At 40.8% G+C, this 26,641-nt stretch overlaps 1 protein-coding gene across 2 annotated transcripts; it reads left to right on the top strand.

The window, feature by feature from the left end:
- Nucleotides 1-672: 672 nt before the first annotated feature.
- Nucleotides 673-20,697, top strand: vegfba (vascular endothelial growth factor Ba). Of its 2 annotated transcripts, XM_087850782.1 has the most exons (8): nt 673-1,588; nt 6,471-6,522; nt 6,614-6,810; nt 6,894-6,967; nt 7,072-7,107; nt 13,314-13,400; nt 14,709-14,960; nt 15,427-20,697. In XM_087850782.1, exons 1-8 carry the CDS (start codon nt 1,511-1,513, stop codon nt 15,446-15,448), a joined length of 798 nt encoding a protein of 265 aa, XP_087706908.1. In that variant the 5' UTR covers nt 673-1,510; the 3' UTR covers nt 15,449-20,697. The 2 variants fall into 2 exon arrangements, with proteins under 2 accessions (XP_087706908.1, XP_087706912.1); XM_087850786.1 differs by lacking the exon at nt 13,314-13,400.
- Nucleotides 20,698-26,641: the final 5,944 nt, after the last annotated feature.

Genomic DNA, 26,641 nt, shown 5'->3' with positions numbered 1-26,641 from the left:
TCGTTGCTCTCAGTATGCGTTGGATTGCAGACAAGTGTGCACCAGCTGAACTCTTAAATCATTGGCATTACTTTGATTAAATACGACATTTCACTAAAGTGTAATTTTAAGGAAGTTGTTCATTGAATAGAAAAGTTATAAAGAATGATCTATTACATGATCTATTTCCTAGTAAGGACAAGGTGTTCACAAGTCAAAAACAAACACCCAAGTTTGATGATTAAACACTTCTTCTTTGGCAAAACGTAATCTGTTTTAAGTATACTCTCATAGGGCTACATGTTATAAGATGGCATCTTTAAATCACAGTCTTTCTCTTGGATAAGTAAGAAAGCCAGTGGACAGCTGGCCCCCTTTAAAAGAAAAATGCCCCAACTGATGCGCACAACAATCACCATTTTCTAAAAATGTAATCCCCTTATTGTTTAGCCTCCATATTCACATGTAAATACTAAAATATGTCCCCTGCCACTGACACGACCTTGGTGTCCTCAGTCATACTCCCCACTTACAAGAGGCCCCTGGAGGCCCCCTGACCCCCCGCTGTGGGACCAATAGAGACACTCCACCTGTGTGCAGTGCGCCTATCCCGTCTGGAAAAAGTTGGCAGCGCAATGGTTACGCTGCGTGCGTCTCAAGGGCAAAAAGAAGCGAGGAAACCGATCACAGCAACAAATGAAGGTCTACCTTTCCAGACCTGCCTGTATCTTCGCTCTGACTGCTCTGCTGTAGTCACGCTGTCTGCCACAGCAGCCGAGGATGTTATTCTAGGTTTATTTATAAGGGGAGTGGGAAAAAAACGGGAAGATGCGCCTGGAGGGGAAACGTCACATTTTCAGTAGGAGCGACGGTGTGGTGAGACTGTGACCGAGCCGGGGAGAGGAATATGCGGCACATACCCTCCGCGCGTCGGGCCAGGGCGTCGGATCTTTTCCGGATTAACGTCCTATAGCTGGATGATGCGATTTCTTTCTTCAGACACACAGGATTTGATGATCGCACCACGTTTAAGCGGGAATCTGTAGCCTGTGTAATCCCCCAGTAACGCCACCCCGGACCCCCCGGACCGGTTTCATGGGAGCCGAACCAAGAGGCGGACTGTGCTCATAATCACTACAGGAAAGCATCACTTTAAAGTTCTTTCAAGTTTCTGGAAAAAGGATAAGGATTTGGCTGCTTTGGTGCCACATTTAACATTATAAGAAAGCCATAGTTTGTGCAGGGAAGGTCATTTCAGTCTACAGTGTCTCACTAATAGAGGATTTAACTGTCATAGAGTTCATATAGAGAACTGAGTCCTAAATCATTCGAGCTAAAATGCGACACAATAAAGTTATTGTTACGACCCTGATGATGCCACCCTGGGAGTCCTTTCAGGGAAGGGAGACTGGAGAGTGAAAGCGGGATATCTGCGCCTTTATTCGGACACGGAGGCGACGCAAGGAGGACAAGCCAGCTTCTTGGATTGGTCCAAAAAATATTTTTTGCGTGCCCCTTGGACTCCTGCACAATGGGGATTATGCTACAAGTTATTCTAGGAATGTTTCAATTCCTGCTGCTCACCAGAATACCGACTTCTCACGCCAAGGTATGTATGTATGGATCATTTGACCTACTATATATCTATATATCTATATCTATATCTATATATATTCCTGGTGTGTTGGAGCCTGGTGGGAAGTTGTAACCTTGTGGAAGTTATCCTCTGGGTCAATGACACCTGTCACTTCTGGTCCTGTGGCAGAAAAACACAACGAAACCCTCCGAGATTAAACGTGGCTTTCAGTAATTACTTTAATGTGACATCCGGCTTCATTGTCTCCTCTCACGCCAACATAATTCAGTGATACTTTATATAAAGCATGCTTTTTGGTGAGTGTATTGACTGTTTTGCACACTTTGGCCTGTTAAAGCTAGGTCGATTAATTATAAGCCATTCACAAGGACAGTGATTGAGTTGCCAGGTAGTGGAAAATCCTCCTCCAGCAGCGCAGTTGCTTTGTTTCTGTTAGCTTCATTCATCAAATGAAACCCTTTTGCCTTTAGGGAAGAAAAGATGGAGGACATGTGGACCAGAAAAATCAATTTGTGAGCTCATTATTATTAAAGGAGCCGTGCAATGTGTTGAACTATATGTATCTCCAAGCCCATTAGCTTAACATAAAGACTGGGAACAAAGTGAACAGCTAAGTTACCCCTGCCTACCAGTACTACTATACATTCCTAATTAACGCATCTGATCTCTTTTTGATCTATAGAAATAAATTATACATGATTTTGGCTGGGAGCAAGAATCTCCTGGATTCATTTATTACCAACTTACAGCAACAAAATAATGAATATTTATAAATAATAACAGATGCCGGTTGCTGGAACTGTGGGTGCGTAGGCTGGGTCAAATGACAGACCTGATCCAATCTAGCCTTTCCAGCGGAAGGCCAAGCTAATGAGGGAGCTCCATGCTTACTGTGCTGACCTGAAGGGCATTAGTAATGTTTTCATACATATAGGCCATTGGCATGTGTGTGTGTGTGTGTGTGTGTGTGTGTGTGTGTGTGTGTGTGTGTGTGTGTGAATACTGACCCACTCTTAGTTATTTTATCTGTTTATCAATAGATATCAAGGTTAAAGTAATTGCTATTAAAGCAGAGCCTCTCAGCTTTAATTTAAAGAGATATACATCTACATTTCTTGATTCAGGAACTGCTTTATATCCAGATGGATCCTGTTCTTTTCTTACATCATTTCTTATATCTGGATCAATTAAGGAAGTAAAAGTTTTGGTATTTGCTTTTTGACACAACATGTGGTCAAAGGACCTCTCAATGCTAGTAAACCAGGCCATCATTAGGCTGCAAAAACAAAACAATTCCTAAAAAGAGACAGTGGAAACATCTGGAGTGACCAAATCCAAAGCTGATTCTGAGATTTTTCAAAAGAAAAAATTAAAAAGAAGGAACTTGTGAATTTAAATAAACACACACAAGCCTACAGGAGAAAGCAGTAGTGGATGCTCACAGGATCCTTTCCATTGTAAAGGAAATGCCTTCAGAGCATGAAGAAAAGTGCAGAACAGTGTTCAGAAGGAAGGCATGTCTTTATCATCAGTCTACTAAAGACTTCACAAGAGGAAATAAAGAGGGCTCTTTGCAAACAAGCCAGCGCTTCAACAGCACGTGAGAAGAAGATTTGGAGGGGCTCCAAATGATGTGAAGCATGCAACATCTGTCAAACACAGTGGAGGCAGTGTGATGGCATGAACATGCATTGCTTTCAGTGCCAGTGGGTCACTTGTTTTTAGAGATGAGACACAGATGTGACAGTACACAGAAGTCGTTGAATGAATTATGAAGTGTTTAGGGAAATACTGACTGCTCAGATTCAGTGGACAGAGAAACACCCAGCAGTTTGAGGGTTAAAAAAAAAAGTGGAGTCAAACACATCAACAGATCCGACCCTGATTGAACATATATTTAACTTGCTGAAGACAAAAGTAAAGGCAGAAGGAATTACAAAGAGACAGCTGCAAGAGACGAGGGGAGTCACTTAAGCTAGTCGTAATGAGCACTGAAAATATAGCTGCTTGTAAACTTTTTATACAACATTTTTGTTCAACCCTTTGACCTAAATATTAAAGTCTGCACTTTAATTAAATCTTAACTAATAAATATACAGCGGTGGCTTGCGGTGCAAAAATTATAATCTCACTATTATTGTCAAAGTATTTTTTACGTCATTAACATAACACCAGTGCATTTCAGATGTCGTCCCAAGTGCTATCTAAAAAAACAAGAATATATTAAAGGGCTTTTTTCAGTCTGAGAGCCTAAAAATGATCAATTTCTTATAGTGTGTGTGAAGTAATAAGAGTCAGGGTTGTGAGGGGGCTGGAGCCTATCCCAGCTGTTATGGGGGAAGAGTTAGTATAGAAATCATTCATAAGAAATTCTCACTGATTGCACTGGCTTGTCCCTCGATGTGGCATATGGGCTCATTTTTCCACCTACACATATAGCAGCTCCTGCCCATGCTGTGTTTTTTTATTTATGTCTGGAGGCTCGTATCAGGAACAGACAGTGCTCTGAAGTGGATCCAACCCTGACTCTGCGGTGCTGCTCTATACTGCATGTTTTACGCGTTCGTCATCCTAGACACTACATGGCGGACACCAGCGTGCACTCGGAGAGCCTCTTCACCTGCTCACAAGGCTCTCCGCCTTCATGCTGTCTGCCTCCCTGACAGCTTATTTAAAAAGGGTCATCCTGCTCCTCCTGCGGTGATGAAGCTCAGTGTGGGAGAGATGGTGGTTAGGTCAAGGGCAGGGCCTTTTTCACACACATACACACACATGGCCCATCTGTACAGTGTGCACAGGGAGTTAGATGTGTTAGACAGACAGGCAGTGCCGGTGCAGATGGCTTTGGGCTGGCACTCAGGAGTGTGTGTGCCAGCTCTGTGCAGATATGGCTGCCAAAGGGAGTTAATCTTAGACTTCTCTCTAAGAATGATACAGAGAGGACACATTTACTTCAGCTCATAGCGCTCACAAAATGGCCCCAGCATAAATCAACACTGTTCAATCAATGTGGGCCTAACCCATGTGTGTATAAGGGGGTGGATCAGTAAAAGGGGGTCAACTGGACAAAGTCTACATTCCCTTTCAAGTGGCCGTGATACAAGTAGAGTGCCATAAAATGCAGGTTCTTCTCATGTGTGTTTATGAGAGGCACAAAAAAATCCTTTACAACATAATAAAAGTACTTCATTAAAAGTGCTTGCTATATTAATCACTTGTTAAGTTGACAGATAAGATCTGATTAGTCTGTTTTGTCAGCACGATTATGTAAAAACAACCAAGCCGAATTACATAAAACCCAACACAAATGGAGGTGGAGCTTGAGCAAAGCAAGAACTCGTGAAAACTTGTCTTCTTTTGCTACACTTTCTTCAAAACTGCAAAATAGTGCATGTGGTTTGGTGGTGAATAGGCTCTATCAGTGCCCTTTTTGCCAGGACCTTTTTTTGTGTTGAAGCTGCTCAGTCCATTAGTTCCCAATCAGCGCCGGGCCCCTTCAAATGCTCATGAGATTAGTCTGAGAGGTCGTGAGATGCATAAATATTTTATCGCTTTGGTCCTCAATCAGGTTTTTGAATGAGTTCATGTGGAACTGATAAAAGTCATGAACATCTGCAGAACCACAATAAGATGCTTATTTATTTATGTCAAACAGGTTGAGAAGCACTGATTTAATATTTAATAACACTTGATATTTTTAGGATATTAATAGAAATTTGTAAGTACTATAAAATTATAACTGCAAAATGAATGGTTGAGATGAGGAAGAAGTACAATATCTGCCTCTGAAAGTAGCAGAGTTAGGCTGCAGGATATAGAGTTCATCAGTCAGATGTTCTAGTGTTTTCACCTCTTGCAAAAATATTTAAATTACATTGCAGTTAAAGCACAGTGTTGAGGTGACAGGTGAGGTCTGAATAGTCTGTTTGTCAGCAACATAACGCAAAAACAACAAAGTCAAAACCCGAGACAGAGAGAGAGGGCATGAAAAAGAGAGGAACTTGTGTTATTTTTTGTGCTCCTTTGCATCGGTTTGCTTAAAAGATGCAAAATAGCACATTGGGTTTGATTCAGGACAGGCTCTGAGTGTAATATAGACACGTACATTTCCAGAAATGGATATCATGAGGGAATATGAAGAGAACTGGGAGAGGGCAACAAAGTATTTCATTGATATTTAGATCAATGGGTGTCTCCAAAGCTTTGATCAGGTTTTAGCATCTCCATCATCCAGGTAAAAAATATGGGTGAAATTTGATCATAAACATAAAACTTGCAGCCAAACACACCAAGAGACCTCACCCACACAGAAACTGCTCTCTAACAGAGGAGAGACACAACTCGTACCCTCCTTCAAAGGTATCTCTGTATCAAAGTTCAGCGGTTTCGCTTTCTTCCTGTTATTTCCCTCCACGCTTTATTGAGCTTGTCACGCTCAAACTCCAGGTGTGAAATATTGTGGTGTTCATTAACGGGAAATACTTTGATCTGTTGATCTGCACCAGCACACTTTTACAACAGTGTCAAGCAAGAAGTTGCAGATAATAGCTGGAGAGTCAAATAAACGCCGTTTAGTTGATCAGTAACAGCCAATATGTGTTTTTTATCTTGGTGGACAAATTTGGGAGATAAATTTCACATTAAGTCTGATGTAATAGATAAAATGTGAACTTAAGCAATCCATGAACTTGTTTTTTAGGTTGACATAATTACATATAGCTCAGATTCACCCTGTAGATTAAAGGTTATAAGTTGATATTTTGGTATTTTATCCTACCAGCTGTATACAAATGAGTTGATTTAGTGTCTTTTAAACTGATTACTTTTCTATTTTATTTGAAACTGGAATGAAACCACTCATTGTACGACTGAGTTTGTTGCTACCTCTCTCCAGCTTGCTCACTGGCGCCCTGCCGACTCCCCCAAATCCAGAGAAGGTCGAGAAGGTATGTTTATGTTTCTACATAAACTCACGCGTCACGGAGGTGAAAGAGTAAAACAAATAAAACACACTGTTTGTCCTTGTCTCTCCACAAGTGCGACGGTGGTTGGAGGTGTACTCGCGGAGTGGCTGCGAGCCCCGAGACACTCTGGTGGAGGTTTGGCGGGAGTTTCCAGGTGAGACCCACAGCCTCTTCATCCCATCTTGTGTGTCGGTGAGGCGATGTGGCGGCTGCTGTGCTGACGAGGCTTTCGAGTGTGTACCCACGCTCACACGCACAGTTACCATGGAGGTACACACGCACACGCACACACACATACAGGAAGTCTGCTCAGATGATAAATACGCACTTACTTTCTTCTGACCTGTGTGCAGCTGATGAGGACGTCCTTTATGAAGCACGAGCTCACTGAGCTGCCCTTCGTCGAGCACAGCCAATGTGATTGCAGGTAATAAAAAAACACCCATCTGAGGTTCAGGCGCATACTGGATAATGCTGCTCCACTGACCTTTCATACAATTTTACAATGGCAATTTTTGAATCTGTGTGCAGGTTAAAGGAACACCTCCAGCCAACACCTACATCAAGGTAAAGAACTCCAATCTTTATCTCTGTGTTTCTGGATTTTATTCTGAGCTCTTCTGCTCATGATAACATCAAACCTGGTCTTTCAGCCCATGTCCAGGCTCTGCACTGATGACATACTTAAAATTCTGCTGATTATCTTAATAATGAGTAGCCGGTAGCCGGACTGGTATTTCAATTAGAAGGAAAAGACTTCTTGATTAAATCCAAGTAGCTATAGGCTACTGAACAGTCTTTAAAAGAAGTGCTCAGTTCTTTACCTGAAAACTTCTACTTGCTACAAAATTGCAGAAAAATATCTCGCCTGTGCTACGCAACAAATGTCCTTATTCACCTCATTAATGTCCTCGAAACGCCAGTGTTTGCTTTCAAAGTAACAGTTATAAATGGCAAAGAATGAACATGTTGCTCAAGAATTCAAAGAGCACGTCACATGAGACCCCGGACTGGGTTAATCCAGTTTAAGAGCACTGACATAGTCGCTCACACCTATAGCTGCTGGAAGCACCCTGACCGGGCTACATTAACTCATTAACTCCAGATTTTTGGGCCTCACTTCACAATTGTGTCCAGAGGCATGCTGGTCAGGAAGGCTCATTTGTCTCCCACTAAGCACCAGACATCCATGACTGATGTTTTTTAGGATGAATGTGGTTGAGCACAATCATTTAAAAAAACAAAACAAAACAAAACATTCTTTTATGCCTAAATTTGGTTGAATAGTGAAAGATGAAATGTGTTTTTAGGCTCCTACAAAGCCTGGAATTTAACCCCATTTCAACCATGAACTCATGTTTACTCACTGAGTAATTTTCCACAGAATAGTGGTCTTAAAAAGCTGTCTGAATGGAACATTGCCATCAAGGCTAAAATTGAATTAAAATGTGATTTGTGTCTGTTTTTTTTTGTTTTGTTTTGTTTTCTAAATTCCAAAGTTCACTGATTTTTGTTTTGGTGGTGAAATGTTGTGCTGCAATACCCGTGCAACATGCACTCCAGAAATGAGTAATTAAAAAGTTACTTTTAAAGCATTACAAAAGGCTTAAAAGGCATAATACATGCAAATGAAAATAATTTAAAGCTAAAAATGTTAACTGTTCATTAAATTAATTTGAAAAATGAATGTAATTTAAGTTAAACATGATTGATGAATTAACTTTTTAAAAGTTAATTAGAAAGTTTTTAATTGTTTATGAATTTTAAAAACGTTTGTGTATCAGTTTAGAGGTAAGTTTTACGGTGACACCATAATAAAAAAAGAAGAAGGAAATCAAATTAAGATGAAAATGTAATAGGTATAAAATCTATCATTTTAGAAAGAGTAAATAAACCTCTTACAGTTATTTGGAAGGTGGAAAAAATGTAGTTAATATAAAAAATCTGTGACTTTGTTTTTGTACGGGCAGTTCCCACATGCTGGGAATCATGGTGGTGCAGTGGTAAGCAATGTCATCTCAGAGAGATAAAGGCCTGCTGCGGGTCTTCTGTGTGGATGTTCTCCCTGTGCCTGCAGTGACTTCCTCCCACAGTCCAAAGACATGCCCGTCAGGTTAATTAATTATTCTAAACTGGTATAGATGTGTTTCTTTAAGCATCTCTGTGATAAGACTGCAGACGTGTCCAGGGTGGAACCAGCTGGGATGCTAATGTGGATAAGCAGTTGGGAAAACAGGAATGGATGGACGGATGGAGCTGAATCAGTCATGCCTTGCATGTATCAGCTTGTTGCAGCATATCATCGCTAATTATCAGCAGCTGTAGTTCAGTGAAATGTTGTGACACCTCGGATAGTACAAGTGTTCTGCATGTAAATGTGGGTGCACTGACTTTGTTCCATTAGTGCAATGATTTTCTGCTGCTGCAGAGTGCCTTTAATACACCAGGCAGGGCATATCGTACTTCAGGAGATTGGTGGGGGGATCAATCCAGGGACATTGTGATTACATGGTATGAGTTTGTAATTTATTACCCAACCCCTGTCCTTGTTTTCTTACAGAACAGGGTCATGTGACAGGGTTGGGAAGGACATGTGGTGACTAACAAGACCCAGTCAGCCAGTGAATGTGGCTGTCATTATTTCTAAAAGTCTGCTTTTCCTCTCCGTGCAGACTACTAAGTAATCCCGGAGCTTTCAAAGCGTCTTCAACAGTCTCTCTTTTAGAAGTCCTAAAATCAGTAAGAGTACTGTGGACACTAGGTTTGAAGCAGAAACACATTAGTGCAATAATGATCCTGTATCTGCTTGGTGATTGGAGAAAATTGCTCTTTATGTTAATGACAAAAATAAAGACGCCTTTCTGTCCAGCACGTAGGGCCAATGTCAGCTGCGACTGACAGCTGGACGCTGTGAAAGGAGCATTTCTGCTTGATCTCTGCTTCTTGTCTGTGTGCAGGTCCAACCACACAGTCATATGATTGCATCTTTAATGTTTATGTCCCGCTGCTTCCTGTTAGGATGTGAACATAAATAAAGGATTCCAATGTATGTGTGTGTGTGTATGTGTGTGTGTGTGTGTGTGTGTGTGTGTGTGGGTGCATACAGTTTTCTAAGCCTTTAAAGTTACAGGTTATGTGCCTGTTTGACTCTGTGTTTTTGTGAAATTTTATATGTTCTGTGCTTTGTGTTAATACATACGAGTTCTTTCATGTGATGTTGAAAGAGTTAGCATCTGTGTGACTCTCTCCCAGCATCCCGTGGGACGGCTGGCATCCTGTTGTCACCATAGCGATGATTTTATCTCCCCTGCCATGTGGCCTCTCACAGGCTGACGGAGGAGAGTCACGCATCCCTAATAGTAAATTAGAACTCCAAAAACAACAACAGCAGCAGCAGAGGCAACAGAGTCTGTTAATAATGTCAGGGCTAAGCTGGTAAACATGGTACAGTGCCCATAATTGGATATGGTTTAATATAACAGATGGGACTGGAACAGAGATGAGTTGAAGTTGAAAAAACTCTACAGAGCTGTAGATGCACTTTATTGAAGCCACCAGTCCACATTAAAGTGGATTAGATTGCGCTCAGTAAATGCTGGACACTCAAAATGATAAAAACTGGTTATCAGTTGACAGTAGAGTAACAGTGACATTTTCTCACCCTGCACTGAGAGTCTGAACTAATTAATTGTTTTGTTTATGTCATGAAGTGTAGGGAGAGTAAACAGTGATTACTGGATTTTTCCATTTACTGATCTGTTTCTTTGTAAACCAGTTATGCTTTCAAAACACTGCTAAGATACCACTTACAAAAGAAGAGGACCCAGATACAGGACAGTCATGTATAAGTCATACAGTTAGCGAGGCAAAAGTATGCTCATGTTTGAAGATATGGTAAATGTCCAATTCTGCAAGACCAGAGAGTGTCTCAGAAGGTTCCTGGATTTAGATCTGGATCAGGATTGACTTCACATACACTAATTAGACACTTTATTAAGTATACCTTTCAGATTCAGATTCAGATTCACTACCTTAACTGTTTGTGGCATGACAGCATCACACAGTTGGTGCAGAGTTGTCTGCTGCACATCCATGATGTGAACCTCACGTTCCATCACGTCTAAAGATGCTCTATTAGATTGAGATCAGGTGACTGTGCAGGCCATTTGAGTACAGTGAAGTCACTGTTCAAAAGGATAATTTGAAACGATTGTTACATAATGTGTTATCCTACTGGAAGTGGATATTAGCAGATAGGTGCTATGTGTTCATAAAGGATGGACATGATGAGCAACAATCGTCAGGTAGGCTGTGGTCTTTAAACAATGTTTAACTGGTACTAGAAGGTCTAAAGTGTGCCAAGAAAATATCCTGCACACTATTAAACCACCAGCAGTCTGAACTGGTAATAGAAGGATCCATGATGTTTATACCAGATCATCTGAATGTGGCAGCATAAGTCAAAATTCATCAGACCTCATACCTTTGGTCATGATAAGTGGTTAATTGACTTGCTGTTGCCTTCTGTCTGAAGCGGTTTGGCCGTTCTCCTCTGACCTCTGTCATCAACATTGCATTTTCACCCAGACAATTGGATTTTTTTCTCTGGAAATATTCTTTTTTCTTCTCTAGAGATAATTTTGTGGTAAAATCCCAGTACATCAACAGTTTCTGAAATACTCAGACCCGTCCATCTGGCACCAATAATCGTGCTATATTCAGATTGACTTAAATCGTTTTGCTTCTACATTTTGTTTCACTTAAAATGCATTGGGTTACAGCCATAAGATTGGCCAATTAGATATTTTCTGGAGAGTGTATAATCCTTTATTTATCCAGGTAAAAGTCTTTCCAACAAGTGATTGCCTTGTACAAATCCGTATGAACAAATCTGTTCATGCGTTTTTGACTAATAAAAAAAAGAAACAAACTGAAACAATAGCAAAACCTCCTTAGTATCTAATAACACCAGATCAACCTCAGCAGAAGTTTTGAAGACCTTTTAACTCGGGCTGTCAGATAGCCTGTTGAGTTTTTAAATGATTAACTCTGAATTATAGTGTATTAACAGAAATCCATAAAGGTTCTTAGAATTGAAAAGTGTTGCAGCAAATTGAAATAATTATTTACCAACTGCAGGCTCTTTGAAAGGCATTGACCGATGTTAAACTGCAGTTCATATTAAACATATTAAAGCGGACCTATTATCCATTTCTCTCTCTCTCTCTCTTGTTAACAGCACATTTGATCTTCAGACTGCTTTAAACTCCCTGTTTCAGACATTTTTTTGAAGTCCTGGGTCTATGTGATGTCACTATGTGATGGAATTTTAGGGCCACATTAAGAAAAAGTATTGTTGATAATTTTGAGAAAAAAGTCCATTGTTGTTTCAGGACAAACTGTCACGCCTGCTGTACCCTCTACAAAATGACGTGTTTAGATGAGTTAGTTAAACAAATTGATGAGCTGTCTTGTGATACAATGTACATCCTCCTTATTGCACGAGCGTGTAACCATCAATACACCCTGGATCTGTCCATTACAACCATTACAAGCCATTTTAGTTTGTCTTGAAAGTACAACTGTAACGTCCACATTTTGACTTTTTTCTTGAAATACAGCTTTGATGTTTTTCTCAAAATAGAATTATGACTTTAATCTTTAAATTCTGACTTTATTCTCAAAATAGTTGATAAAATATTTTTTTTCTAAGTGTGGTCCTTTTACCCCTTCCTATGTCATAGAGAGGATATATCTTTAATTCTGTAATGTTGGGCACACAGCTCTGGCTTTGAGCACAGTAGCTCCACCCACCTGCTGTTCAAACCTTGTGTTTGTGAGAGGCAGCCAATCAGAAGAAAGTTGGGCTTAACAGAAAGGCACTAACATGTCTCTTTTGACAAATGCTAAATAAATAAGGATTGTTTGGAAAGTTGTTGTAAAGTAAAGTTAAGGAGTTTGGTTTCAATGTCATATTTATCTATCTAGTGACACTGAGTGTCCTTTGCCTTTTGACCTTCGACCTTTGATGGTTTTATGTTTTGGTAAAGTTCTAGGCTCAAAATGTTTCCATCTCTTTTTCCTTCTTGTCCTTCTGTTGCTGCCTGTTCCCCAGTCTCTATTACCATGTTTTCTTTTATGTCTTGTATCCTCTACACCTAATTATCTTGACCTTTGTTAATCAGTTTCACTTGTGTGACATTTCCCAGCCATTTCCTGTCTCTGGTTAGCCTTTTGTTTATATAAATTTACATACCCATTTAGTCCAGTTTACTTTTATGTTATTTTAGATGCTTTTCACACATTTTGTGCAGTTCTTCCTCTGTAGCATCGCACATTTAGGTCCTCTCTCCTGAAACACAACAGTGTAATGAGAATCTGAACATCACATCCCTTAATACTTAAGCCGAATGCATGTCACTAAATAATTTGGGAAATGAAAAGGACAATACCGCAAATGTTTTTTGATAATCTAACAATTATGTAAAGAACGATCAATATCAATAAAATATTAATTAAAATGACCCACATTGTAAATGGGTATCTTCATATCCCAGACTGTCAGATAAAGGAACAGATCAACATTATAAAAAGTTATCAAACATTCAAAGAGGCGTGCAGTTCATCCAAGGACATGTTCAGGATGTTCACTCGTTAGTTATAGGATGACTTATTTTGGTGCTTGTTCTTCCAAAAGATTCCAAAACTGAAAACCGTTCGTTTGACATTAACTCCTGTCCGTGTCTGACATTTTGTCTGTATGGTGCTCCCAGGGCCTTTCTGAAGCCAGCAAGAAAAGGCAAGAAAAAAGAGAGAGGGAGGAAGTCCAAACAGAAGACAACTGGAGCCAGCAGAGCTGCGTATGTTTACTATTCAGTGCTCGCTTTTTTTTAACTCAAATTTACTGTCGTTAACTTGTTTTTGTTCAAAATGCAAGGTTAAAGCAGGCGTTACTTGTGTCTGTCGGTGTGTATTCCGGATACTCTCAGTCTCACTGTGACTGTTTGGATTAGAGGAAAACTGGGTTATCTGGTCTACATTATTCCTGAAGGACAATTTGTGTTACAGCTGCGCAGTCAAGGTCTCTCACACACACTGGTGAACACCACAACTGCCATAATCAAAACAGTATTTAGCCAGTATTTATTAAGAAAGAAAGAAAGAAAGAACCACAAGTAGGTTGGCTTCCATGAATGAAGGATAAAAGAGTTGTTAATGTTTTCCTCTCGACTCTTTTTCATCTCTTTACCCTTCACTTTGCTGTCAGTCATTTCCGGCCTCTCGGGGCCAGAGGTGGCTCAGCTTTGGTGTGATGTCTCTCTGCACCCATCCATCATTCAAAACAGGCTTTGTTCAAACTTTGGCAGGGGTGAAATCTGTGTAATTTGCTTGCAAATACTACCTCCTCTGTCCCTGCCAGCGACAGGCGTGGTCACCGGGACAGGAACAAAGATGAGCCCTCTCTGCCTCATTAAGTAACTTCATTAAGGCCGCCAGCCTCCCGGGAAAACAGAGGCAGAAGCAGCGGCTGTTAATGGACCGAGTGATGCAGGCAACTTTCTCAAAATGAGATTTCAGAGAGGGAAAGTTCAGGGCGTCTAGTGGAGTTAACTGAAGGCCTCCTATACGAACAAAGCCATGGTAACGGGCAGATGAACAGAAAGGGGAGAAAGTTTGTTGGCAGCTTACGAACGTTATCCCACATTAGTCACACACCTCCCACACACTGCATTGTGTGGGTTAGTTTCAGACTGGCAATGTGCATGTTCAAACAAGCCTGAGATATTTCAGTCTGGACAGCTTTGGTCTGGACTGAAATATCTCTGTCGTGAAATTTTGTGCAGACATTTATGGCCTTCAGAGGATGTTGTTTGATGATCGCTTGATGTTTGCACAACGAGGGGGACTTCTCGTGATTTTTAAACATGACTAAATGCCTCTAATGTCTCTAATGTCTCATCCAAAACTGCCATTAAAAACATTTTTAATCAGTCCAAGCTTTTAATGGTGAAAACTGAACAAAACTAAAAAGATTCCCTTGGTGTTTAGTGGTAATGAGCAAACATGGAAGACATTTTAGTCTGCCACGTGTTAGCTGGCTTTCCTTAAACAGTGAATTAATCATTTCAAGATCTAACCATGCTTTCCTAAATCCCTCTTCCATGCAGAACCCATGCTCCTCCAGCTCCTTCTGCCACATCTTTTCCTCCACCACCATCACTGCCTCCCACCAATATCTCTCCCTCCACCATTTCCTTCCCATCCCCCTCTCCTTCTCCTTCCCCCTCTCCTACGACGCGTTGTCGCCCATGCCGAAGGAGGAAGTGGGCCTTGGATTCGACGACATGCCAGTGCCGCTGCACCGTCACAGCTGAAACCTGCAGCCAAAAAGGCCGAAAGCTCAACCCTCGTCGCTGCAAGTCGGTCCCTTTTTTTTTACAAAACACCTAACAAGAAACGTTTTCCTTTTCATGCATGATTGCAATTTAGACACAATATGTGGATAATACACAGAAGATACATGGGATGTGCATCCAAAGAAGCAGCCCTTTAGAAATTTAGAATTTCAGGTCATACTGAATAGTTATGGAGAAATATATAGTTTGTGCTCCATCCCTATAAAATAGCATTCATTGCCGTATCAAAGCTTATCTCAGAGCAGCTGAAATTTGAGTGCATACAGATGTTTAAATGACTTTGAAAAAGACTCTTAATCCCAGATAGCTCCTTATGTGGGTATATTTGACAGAGAAGTTGTTTTAAACAAACACAATATTTTAAAAAATGTACATGCTGCCTTTATAACCACACTCAAATGTCAGACTGAATCCTGTCAGGGACGTTTTTGCGCTGAAACCTTCCTCTTTTAATTGTTTACTGCTCTAGGTGTGAAGCCATGAGGACTTGATGTGTCCGCCCACATTCTTTTCGCCTCCATCTCTCCACCAAATCCCTGTCGATTCATCGCCCACCCTCAGCATCAGTGCCATAGACCATACAGACACTTGGAAAGGCGGCGTCTCAAACTGAGGGGAAGCACACAGAAGAACCTGTAGCAGAGCTCCAGTAAAGCAACAAGTTCATCATCACTGCATACATCTGCTGTGTGCAAACATCTTTCCGCCTCCGTGCTTCTGTGAGAAAGATTCTATCAGTCTGCATGTACATGGCGTGTGCTGACACGTAGCGTCGCAAAACACATCCAATCAGTGGAGGATGAAAGTGGCAACTTTGAGGGGCATGGGAATAGACAGAAAATCTTTCTCGCCGTACACAAGCCTGCAGGGGAACACGCTGCGCTGTTATTTCGGAGGCTGGACTCCGGGAAGTTCCTTTCACCTGCGATTAAACTTGTAAACACAAGAGAATAGTGGAAACGAGAACTATTATACTCCATGAGAACAACGCGGATGCAGAGGAGTCTTACACAGGTGTCCTCGCAAGGAAGCTGCACATGACGGATTCCAGGGTTAAGTCGAGGCCAGTATTTTGCAGAGGATTAAGGAAACAACAGCAACAGATTACTGATGGACACATACACACATACAACAGACATACAAGAGTGACATAGGACATGCACATGAACTGGCACCCCAGTGTGCGTGGACCTATGGTTTAGCTGAATGCTGGGATGAAGTATATCTGTGTGGTCTCCCCAGTGAAAGACCCAGATGGGTTAACCGTGCAGCCGCTCTCCCTTTTATTCAAAGCTGGCTCTCCAAGCCGCTTTCCAGCATTTGTTTAATTTCGGCCTTTTGTCTCCGTCTTTCCTCGGTTCCTCGATTGAAAGGAGCCACATCGCCTCGCTTTGCCTCTCTTTGAGGCAGTGAGGAGAATGACAATAATGAGGCCTGGCGGCTGTCCACTGCTTCGCACACACACACAGATTCACACTTATAATACCAGGAACACAGATGACACACACACACACACTCACATACAGACACAGCTTCAGCACACACACGCAATGTGAATTGAATGCAGGTAGCCATAAGCTTTTGTTTGTGCAACACCAAGTGTGCAAATATATGTGAGTTGTTTATTTGCAATTTACTGCAAAATCTTCACTGAGTATTGTATTACTTGCCTCTGTTTTATATGTTATTATAATTCTGTTGAGTTGATTTGAAAGATATTCTATATTGCAGAAGTTTTCTTTGTTTTTTGTTTTTTTGTTGGGTTTTTTTTTCCGTGTTCATCTTTAATCTGCGTCTGTCACACTGGGTGGTCAGCTAATACCCAAATGTATTGAATTGAAACAGAGACAACTCACACGGGCCACAAATGTGTGAGTCTCACACACACAAAACTCACACGGAAGAGATGGGTGCAGAGACGATACATCATAATGTGTCATTCAAACAGTCAGTGGGGCAATGTTGTCGGCAACACAGAGAAACCAAGCAAATATCCGTCCCCAGTGCAGTGAAAGAAAAACACGGCTGTTGTTGTTGCGTGTCAGAGCCAGGATGGAAAGAGTGTTATTCAGCTGGAACATAACTTGTTTATATTCTGACTGAATCTCTCGGTCTAACTCCATGTTGGTTCATTGCTGCTGGGTGGGAACAGGGATTTGAACCATGCCTGCTTCAGAAAGGACGAGGTCTTGAGCAGCTTGTCAGTCATTGTGAAGAGCTAAAGCCCTGAGCTCGGATGGCCTAAAGTGGCAGGTCATTGAGTTTAAAACCCTGTTTGACACCCATTCACAGCCTGTGTGCTGTGTTAAATTCTACTGAGAGCTAGTGAGCTCTCAGCGCCATGGGAAACGGTAGCTTTGAAACTCCTCGATTCACGTCTTTACTCTGCCCCATGATTCATACAATCCTGCCAGTCGAGGAATAGTCACCCTGAAACAGCGTGCAGTCCAGAGTGTGAATTATTTATGTGCCAGCCTTGAAGCAACTTGCATCAGTGGCTGCTGTGATAAGCTTTGTATTTATACTCTCCTTGGATGAGATTACTTTTTTTTTTTTTGCGCTCAAGTTCATTGTTCAGTGTTTATTACTGTCAATCAATGCTTAAATCACTACCTCTATATCATAACATATTAATGACCAAGTATTAGAGCATTATTGTTACTTTCTCTGTGATATTTCAGACCTCGTCTTAAGATGATGATAGTTTTAGCAATAAACATTGTCTCAGCTGAGACTTGGAGCTGCAGCAGATCTGCAGTGGTCATCACTGGTTTAGAGGGACCTATAGGAGTTTTTATGAAAGGAGAGTTGAACTGGTCCTTTGAGTGCAGACCAGACACTGTGTGATGATGTGCAAACAGGACATGGTTTCCCAAAGCTTTTGTTACCCCAAACTGCTACTGAAATTATAGGAATATTTTGACATTTTGCGAAATACACGAGTTGGATGAGACGATTGTTCCTGCTCTCTGTGCAATCAAAATAAATACAGAGGGGAATAGCCTGTGTCCAGAGGTAAATCGACCTCACTATGGTCTTTGTACAGTTTTACTACACAACATGCTTGAAAGGGTCCACACTACTAGATTATTTTTTACTTCTGGACCTGTTCAAACCATCTGTTTATGTCACTTTTTAATCTTTAATCGAAACTACTTTGTTTTTGCTATTGGATAGAGATGGTGAAATATCTCATTATCTCCATGTAGACAAAAAAGCACAATTTTTTTTTTTTTTTAAAAAAGGTCATTCCCAACAAGACACTTCCACGGGGGCTTGGGGTATGTGGATTGATAAACTTAAGTAATCTGGAAATAAATGAGCAAATGTAAGAGTAATTTTAATTTAAGTTAATAAAACCACAAGTGAACCATGACTGAAGTTACCAGTTAACCTAAAAGTAATGGATGAGCAGTAGAAAGAGAATTCATAACATATTAAAAGAGACAAGTTACTTGTTAAAACATGAAAACATGGTTGGAAAAAGTGACGTAAAATTGTAAGGTGATAGTGTGGAGAAATGTGAAATATTAAATTGGACATTAGCTAAATAAAAATATGGTTACCCATTAAAACGTGAGCTACTGGTATAGATTAACATAACACAAATATCTAATCAGCCAATCACATGGCAGCAGGTCGAAGCTTTTAGGCATGCATTTGAAGTTAACACTGGAAATCATTCTTCTTTTTAATAATGGTGTGAAAAAAAGAAAATATCCAGTGAGCTGCAGTTCTCTGGGTGAAAATGCCTTGTTGATGACAGTGTCAGAGGAGAATGACCAAACCGGTTCTAGCAGAAGGTAACGGCAACTTAATTAACCACTAATTATGACCAAAGGTATGCAGAAGAGCATCTCGGTAGCAGAAGACCACAGGATGCCATTTCTGTCAACTAAAACAGGAAGCTAAGGCTTTATTTTGAACAGGTGTAGTGAAATCAAGCAATAGAAGACTGGAAAAATGTTGCCTGGACTGATGAGTCTTGATTTCTCCTGCCACGTTCTAATGGGAGGGTCAGAATTTGGTGTAAACAACATGAAACCATAGATCCTGCCTACCTTGTATCATGACTCAGGCTGATGGTAGTGATTTAATTGTGTGAGCATTATTTTGTTGGCAAACTCTGGGTCCTTTAGTCCCAACTGAGTATTATTTAAGCCTTATTATTCAGCCTGCCTGAGTATTATTGCTGACCATGTCCATCCCTTTGTGACCACAGTGTGCCCATCTACTAATACCTGCTTCCAGCAGGAAAACGTGCCATTTCACAAAGTTCAAATCGCCTCAACCTGGTATCCTGAAGCAGGCAATGAGTTCACTGGACTCCGGTCATCAGATCTCAATCCAATAGAGCACCTTTGGGATGTGCATCCAATTCTATCATGTCAATATGGAGCAAAATCTCTGAGAAATGTTTCCAGCATATTTTTTGATTCTGTGCTATAAAGACAATTCTGAAGGCAAAAGGGAGTCAAATTCAGTACTAGTGAGATGAGTCCCAGTGAATGTTGCTAGTAGCTAAAAGTAGTGGTTGAAATAAACTAATACTGCATATACTAGCAAGTAACCACAAAAGATAAATCATGAGGTGAATGTAATTCCTCAGACGTAGTCCATATCCAGTTTATTACAGAAGTGCTTAATACAGGAGATACAGTAAAGGTTCGGAAGCAGTGTTTCAAACTATTCCCTAAACTGATCCGTGGCTATTTCTGTCCATCCATTTTTTTATTTGCAAGCACTGATACTTCTTTTCCGGTCTTCATTTATTAATAATAGGGAACAAAATGTGCCTGGTGACTGAGGAGACAAATGTTTTGGGAAACCTAAGAGTCCAGGAACCTCAGTACAGATTACATATACTGTAGATTAGTCCAGTGGTGAAAAAAATGAGCAAATGGACTCCGATCATGCAGACATGTGTGACTATTTAACATCATTCCACCCAAGGGAGTTGTGGTGCTGAGATATCTTTTTGGGTGCCACTCGGGCTCCAAATGTTATTTCTTGTGACCAAATTTTCCTTTGTCAAAATATTAATTCTGAACAATAAAAGCAACAACAACTTCCGCATGTACTTGCTGCTGTTATTTCAGCATTACAACTCTTTAACCTGTAAGACCTGGAAATATTAATATCGTGTTCAGATGTCCTGTGTGAGCATTAAACATCAGTGTGCTTTGTATCTGCACAGTCTACATCATACTGTTAGCCTATAGCCTCCGGTGTCTTAGTGGCCTATAGATACCCTCTACTAACTATATAACTTTTATAATCTCTAATATCCTGCCATGACTATGTGTATGACGTAGCGCATACTCTAGAAATGTATTTGTTACTTCATTTGTATTGCTGTACCTTGCAACGAATCTCTTCTCTGCAAATACATTGTAATACTGTAGCCTACGTATAGAAAATGAAACTACACTCTTTTTTTTGCTGCTACACCATTTGTGCCCTTTTTAATATGTCTTTGTAGAAAACAATGCAGTTTTATGTTTCATGTATTAGCATATAAATGCCAATTAATCGATTTTAATGTCCACATTAAAGTGTATACTACATCATCAAATATATTCAACATGATACCAGGATACAGCCGTGATGTTACAGATGTGATTAAAGGAAATGTCTTATTTTTCATAAAAACCTCCGCTTTCCTTGTCTAACCGATGTCCCCGCGCTTTGACCTCATCCCCCGCTGCCTCTCCTCTCCTCCAACCCCCCCATCCACCCCCACCCGCCCCATGTTTTTCTTTTGTTTTAATCCCTCGGTTGACGGTAATGAAAGATAAACAGGCATTTTTCATTACAGTGCCACCCTGGGAGTTGGGTGCAAAGACAAAACTGCGTATGTGATGTGACGCGGTGTTGTGAGACATAATATTGTTCTCTCACCTCCTCTCATCTGTGCTGCTGAGTCAGAAGCTGGGGAAGTACAAAGGTGTGCACAGTCCCACACTGTCTGAGTGGAAAATTACACAGGAGGTACTTGCACCTACTTGAGCAGTTTGATTTTATGATGTTTTACTGATTTGTCAGTGAGTCTGTTTAGTTGTCTCCCCAGCAAAGATACTCCAGGAGTTTGTGCTTGCAAGTGTGTAAGAGGCTCTGAGGGGAGATTTTGTGTGTGCATTCTGTGCACATACCTGTCTGCAGCCCTGCTGGTGGTTACTGTGCCTTTCGCCCCCTGGCATTTGTGATAAAGATGATGAAATATGCTGGGAATGTTATTTTCAGTGCCTCATTAGAATATTTCATCATACAGAGCAGACTTCAGACCTGAGGCTGGGGATAATGTTAATATAGCTCGTCCGTATCTCATTCAGTACATTTATAGTCACGTCTAAGAGACTTAGTTTTGTTGATTGATGCAGTGCGTGTGTTAAACTTTCGCATCTCTTTGTGAACTGCAGATGGATCTCACAGGATCTGCTTTGAGGAAGAGGGAAGGAAAGGAGAGGAAAGACTGGAGAAGAGATGAGCTACGTACTGCTGCCAACCTATCTGTCGAAGGGCATAATGCCAAGACTAAATATAGCAGCAAGATTAGTGAGACGGAGAGGGAAAGAGAAAAAGGATAGAGTGAGTCATGAATTTCGATGCACAAAATCCTCAACAGCGTTTTTTAAAAAGCCACTTGCTCATCAAAACCTGCAAAAACGTTATGAAATGTGCGGTGAGTGCATGTACATTTTATATATTAACTTGACTTCTTGCGTGTTTCCAGCCAGTAGCTACGTGTCTCGCGCTCCATCACTCTGCAGCCGTCACTTTGTCCCTGCCAGTCTTTTCTCCTGTATCAGGCCTTCCTGTATTTTTCCACCTTGCTTTTCTCTGCATTTGGCGTCATTGTTTTTCTAATAACACCAGCCATGGTTTCCTCCCTGCTTTTGTAGCAGCAGCTGTGTTCAAGCAGGTACTGGACGCTATCTGGCCTGTGAGTATTGTGTGTGTTGTTAGATGGTATCAGTTCTCCTGTGTATGTGAGAGAAACATAGATCAAAAAAAAAAGAGTGAGATTTAGCTCAGTATGTGCAGGGTAAAGAAGATTCCTGTGTGCTTCTGTCGCTCTGATGATCTGACAGGAAAGTGAGTGATTTTTTTAAAGTCTCTTGTGAACACAAAGAACTTTTTTCATTTTACAGAATAAACAAACTTTGTTATCTTCAACAGAAACATGGATCCACAGACCTTGTCTTTCTCACTCCAGTGAAGGACATCATGCTTGATAAAAGATTTACGGCTCTTGTAACTACATGGGAAACAGTCTGCATGCAGCTAGGCTGGGAATATAGCAGAAGGATGGTTGTGTTATGAGGAAGTTTAAGTCCTCTTGACTTTCAAAATATACTTTGGTGTCCCTGTGACCAAAGTAATGTGTTAACATGCTAACATGTCCCAGTTACCACTAAAAACTATGTGTAGCAAAAGCTGATGGGAATGTTTTTCACTTAAGGACTGGACAAATAAATATAGATTAAGAGTTATTGCAAATAAACTTAAGGGGAATGACAGGATTTCACCACAGAAATTGAAAGACTGCTTGCATGTTCATTCAGGACCATCAAAAAGTATAAAGGTTTTTAAAAATACAAACAATATAACAAAATGTATGATACAATTAAATGTAGCTTAGCAGTGAATGCAATACATGCAAAAAAGAAAAAGAAATCACAAAGAGAAGGGAGTGTTTTTTCAGGAGAAACTGTTCTGTCCTGATAAGGGGCCGCTCCCTCCATCAAAGGAGATTAAAACGCATAACACAGTCATATTTCAAAGTGGGAGGAAGCAATCCATTTGGTGATTAAAACCGAGGTATAAAAGGTGAACGAGGTCTTGCTGTAGTAGCTGGAGGGTCGCAGGTTGGGGTTTGCGGTTGGGGGTCTAACAGGTAAATGGGAGAGGACATAGTTGTGGTCTGGGCATGCTTGATCCCGTCAGGCGGAGGATGCGGGTACCAGTAGGCATGAGAGGAGATCAGAGAGCCTGCTGGATGTTATCTCGTTCTTTCCATGCCATACCTGCAGGCCGGTTGAATCACCTGAGGCAGCAGCCAATCATCATGTCTCTCTGTCTGCTCTGTCAATCTCCGCTCGCAGAAACTTCAGGATTTCATTTTTCCTTCAGCATTTAAGCGTAACCGCGCCATGTCTTCTTTGACTCTCAAGTTAAAGAAAATCAATGTGTCTCTATAATTGTCTGAATTTGTCTCAGGACCTCTTAAGAAATCATCTGGTTGTTAACATGTCTAAAATTTAGGTAAACACAACCTCAAATGAACAACAGAAGTAACATATTACACTGTGTCATCATACAGAATCAATGCATGAAAAAATAAATCAAGGGTGTGCTGCTAATCATATGACCTTGGTTAAGGTATCATCAGTTCTGGAGCATTCAGGTGTTTGTTAGCACAACACAATAAGGGCAGGCATCAGCAATTGGCTCATAGAAGCATTTCCTGCCAGTAATAAGGCCATTTCCAAACAATTTGAAGTCCAAAATTCTCCAGCAAGAAAAGTTTTTCATCCACAAGTGGAAAAAAAATCAAAACGGCTGCAAGTCTTCTCAGGAGTGGACATCCCAGCAAACAAGCCCCAAGGTCAGACTGTGCAATACTCAGAAACTGCAAAAAAGCCAAGAGCTACATCTGAGATTCTACTGGCCCCAGTTAGCAAGTTTAATGTTAAAGTTCATGACAGCACAATTAGAAAAAGGCTGAATAAATGTGGCTTGTTTGGAAGGCTTGCCAACAGAAAGGCTCTTGTCTTTGAAAAGAACATGGCAGCACAGCTTAACTATAAAAGAAAGTTGGCTTAAAGTGGGAGGAGCTAAAACAGCTCGTTTCAGAAAGAAGAGGAACTGGGGAGCTGCACAAAGGCCCAGTAGAAGATAAATAAGGATTACTTGGAACACTGACTCATGTAAAGTTATTCTAGTCCAAGAATAAAACTACCATCATTTATATGATGTGGGTTGTTTTTATTTAACCTTTATTTATACAGGTAGTCCCACTGGGGCTTAATGTCTCATTTACAAGAGAGACATGTTTCAGAAAACCATATTAAAATATATAGGGCTTTCTGGACCAAAAAGCAGTCACTGAAAGAAACAGGAACAAAAGGGAAATATTTATTCTGACTGATATGAGCCAATAAGTAAAACTACCAAAGACCCCACAAGGAACAGGCAGGGAACTCCAGTAACAAACAGAAATAATGTCAGACAAAAAGAAACACAAGCAGAGAGACTGAGGGCTTAAAAAGACGCATGAGCTAATTAAGGAGTGAGAATACAGCTGGAGAAACAATGCACAGGTGAATATAATCCATATAACGAGACAAGGGGGTAAGTAAAAAATAAATACAGAGGACAAGAGACAAAAGATCAGTGACCAGATTGAAACCAAATGCAAAAAGGTTATTAATGTTATGAGGTGTGTAGCTGGGAGGGGTTGGGGAGCAAGCTGTTATGCTTTGAAAAGACTTTACAAGGCATTAATTAGATCGGTCTTTGATTACGGGTGTGTGGAGTATGGTTCAGCCGCTCCTTCTGTGTTGAGACGTTTGGATGTTCTGCAATCGGAAGCCCTTAGAGTGTGCTGTGGGGCTTTTAAAACGTCTCCAGTCAGTGCCCTACAGGTGGAGATGGGAGAAATGCCCCTAGATCTTAGGAGGAAGCAAGTGTCAGTGAATTACTGGGTTCATCTTGGTGGTCATGGTGACGCACATCCCACAAAGGAGGTACTTTTGGAATGCTGGGAGTATGGAAGAAGTCAGAAGGATCATTTTGGAAAGGTGGGGAATCAGTGGGCTAAGGAGTGTCAAGTGTATGAACTTAAAATATGTCCTCCCTGTGGTTCCTCCATGGTTATTGGAGACCCCTCCTGTGGACTGGTACTTGCTGGATCTGAAGAGAAAATTGAAAGGAAGAGTCGATCTTGTTTCAGCATTTCATTTTCACAGCTTGAATGAATACCCTGAGTGTATTCATGTGTTCACGGATGGTGCTAAAAGTCCAGTTACTGGAATTACAGGGTTTGGAATAGCAGCTCCGTCAAAAACTATTGAAATAAACAAACGCACTTCGGATGGACTGGCAGTGTACACGGTTGAAATGGTAGCAATTTTGGTAGCATTGAAATGGGTAGTGTTCAAAAATCAGGCAGGTGGTAGTGTGTTCTGACTCGGCAGCTGTTCTTTCAAGTCTACAATCATTTTGTTCGAAGACAAGGCAGGGTATTGTATACTGTTCTGGAGACTATAGGCAGAATTAGGTGTTTTGGTGGCAACATTCACTTTCTTTGGGTGCCAGCTCATGTAGGAATGAATGGAAATGAAAAGGTGGATAGGTTGGCAAAAGGAGCGTTGACTAAAAATAGGACTGAGATGGAAATTAATAGCAGCGGATCTGAAGCAAAAGGTATTGTTTGGAGGAAAGTTGTTCAGGAGTGGCAGAAGCGGTGGGATTCAGGGAGTAAGGGCAGGCAATTGTATCATCTTAAGGAGGTGGCAGAGAGGAGGTTGTATAGGGGTAATAGGAGAGAAGAGGTGGTTATTACCAGGCTTAGACTGTGACATTGTGCATTAAATAAAACACTACGGATGATAGGAGAACATGAGACAGGGCTTTGTGGAGTGTGCCAGGAGGAGGAGACGGTAGAGCATGTGATACTGCGGTGCAAGGGTTATGATGTGGAGAGGAAAGTTCTGCAGAATAGATTGAAGGAGCGGGGAATTTAATCTGAAGAGTGTGTTGGAGGGTAGTAGGGCACAGGTGAGGGAACTGGTGGGGTTTCTGAAGGATATAGGTGTTTATGAAAGAGTGTAGGGTCTTTTGTTTTGTTTTTTGGATACAGACTGTAAGCTCACTGTCTGACCCATACTCCGGAACAGTAGGAGGCGGTAATGCTCCTTTACGTTGGTTGCCAACCGCCGTTAAACACGAAGAAGAAGAAAAGATCAGTAGTGGAAAAACAAAAATTGATGAATGGTGACATTACATTTGCTGCAGTAAGATATTACCGTTGTAATATTTCCGTTTCTGAGGGATCATTATCAGTGTTATTGATAGTAGGAATACTTAAAACAAGATTCCTCATATGTAGTGTTTATTTGATTAACAATTCGCCCACCCTTTTTTTTTTTATTTATTTATATTTTTTTTTACTTTGAGTGCCACAATCAGGTAAATCTCCATTTACAGTTTTACAACAACTTTCTTTTGCAAATTAAAAAAAAGAAAAGTTGTGGCTAAAGGGATACAGGACTGATATTGGAGGGTTTTTATTTTGAATGTAAACTCTCTGCCCAATGCATTGGGTACACCTGTTTAACCGCTTGTTAACAAAAGTATCTAATCAGAAAATGACATGACATGGCAGCAGCTGCTTTTATGCAGACATGGTCAAGAAGAGCTGCTGAAGTTCAAACTGAGCATCACAGTGGGGAAGAAAGATGATTTAAGTGACTTTGAACTTGGCATGGTAATTGCTGTCAGACATGCTGATCTGAATATTCCAGAAACTTCTATCCAGGGTTTTCAGAGAATGCTTCAAAAAGAAAAAATCTAAGACTAGCCAAACTATTTAGAGCTGATAAGAAGGCAATGGTAATTCAAATAATTACTTGTTACAACCAAGGTATGCAGGAAAACCTCTCTGAACGCACAATATGTTG

This window comes from Neolamprologus brichardi, chromosome 2, assembly GCF_056152115.1.
Source record: "Neolamprologus brichardi isolate AB-2024 chromosome 2, ASM5615211v1, whole genome shotgun sequence".
Lineage (NCBI taxonomy): Eukaryota > Metazoa > Chordata > Actinopteri > Cichliformes > Cichlidae > Neolamprologus > Neolamprologus brichardi.
This window is presented reverse-complemented; position numbering and strand designations above follow the sequence as displayed.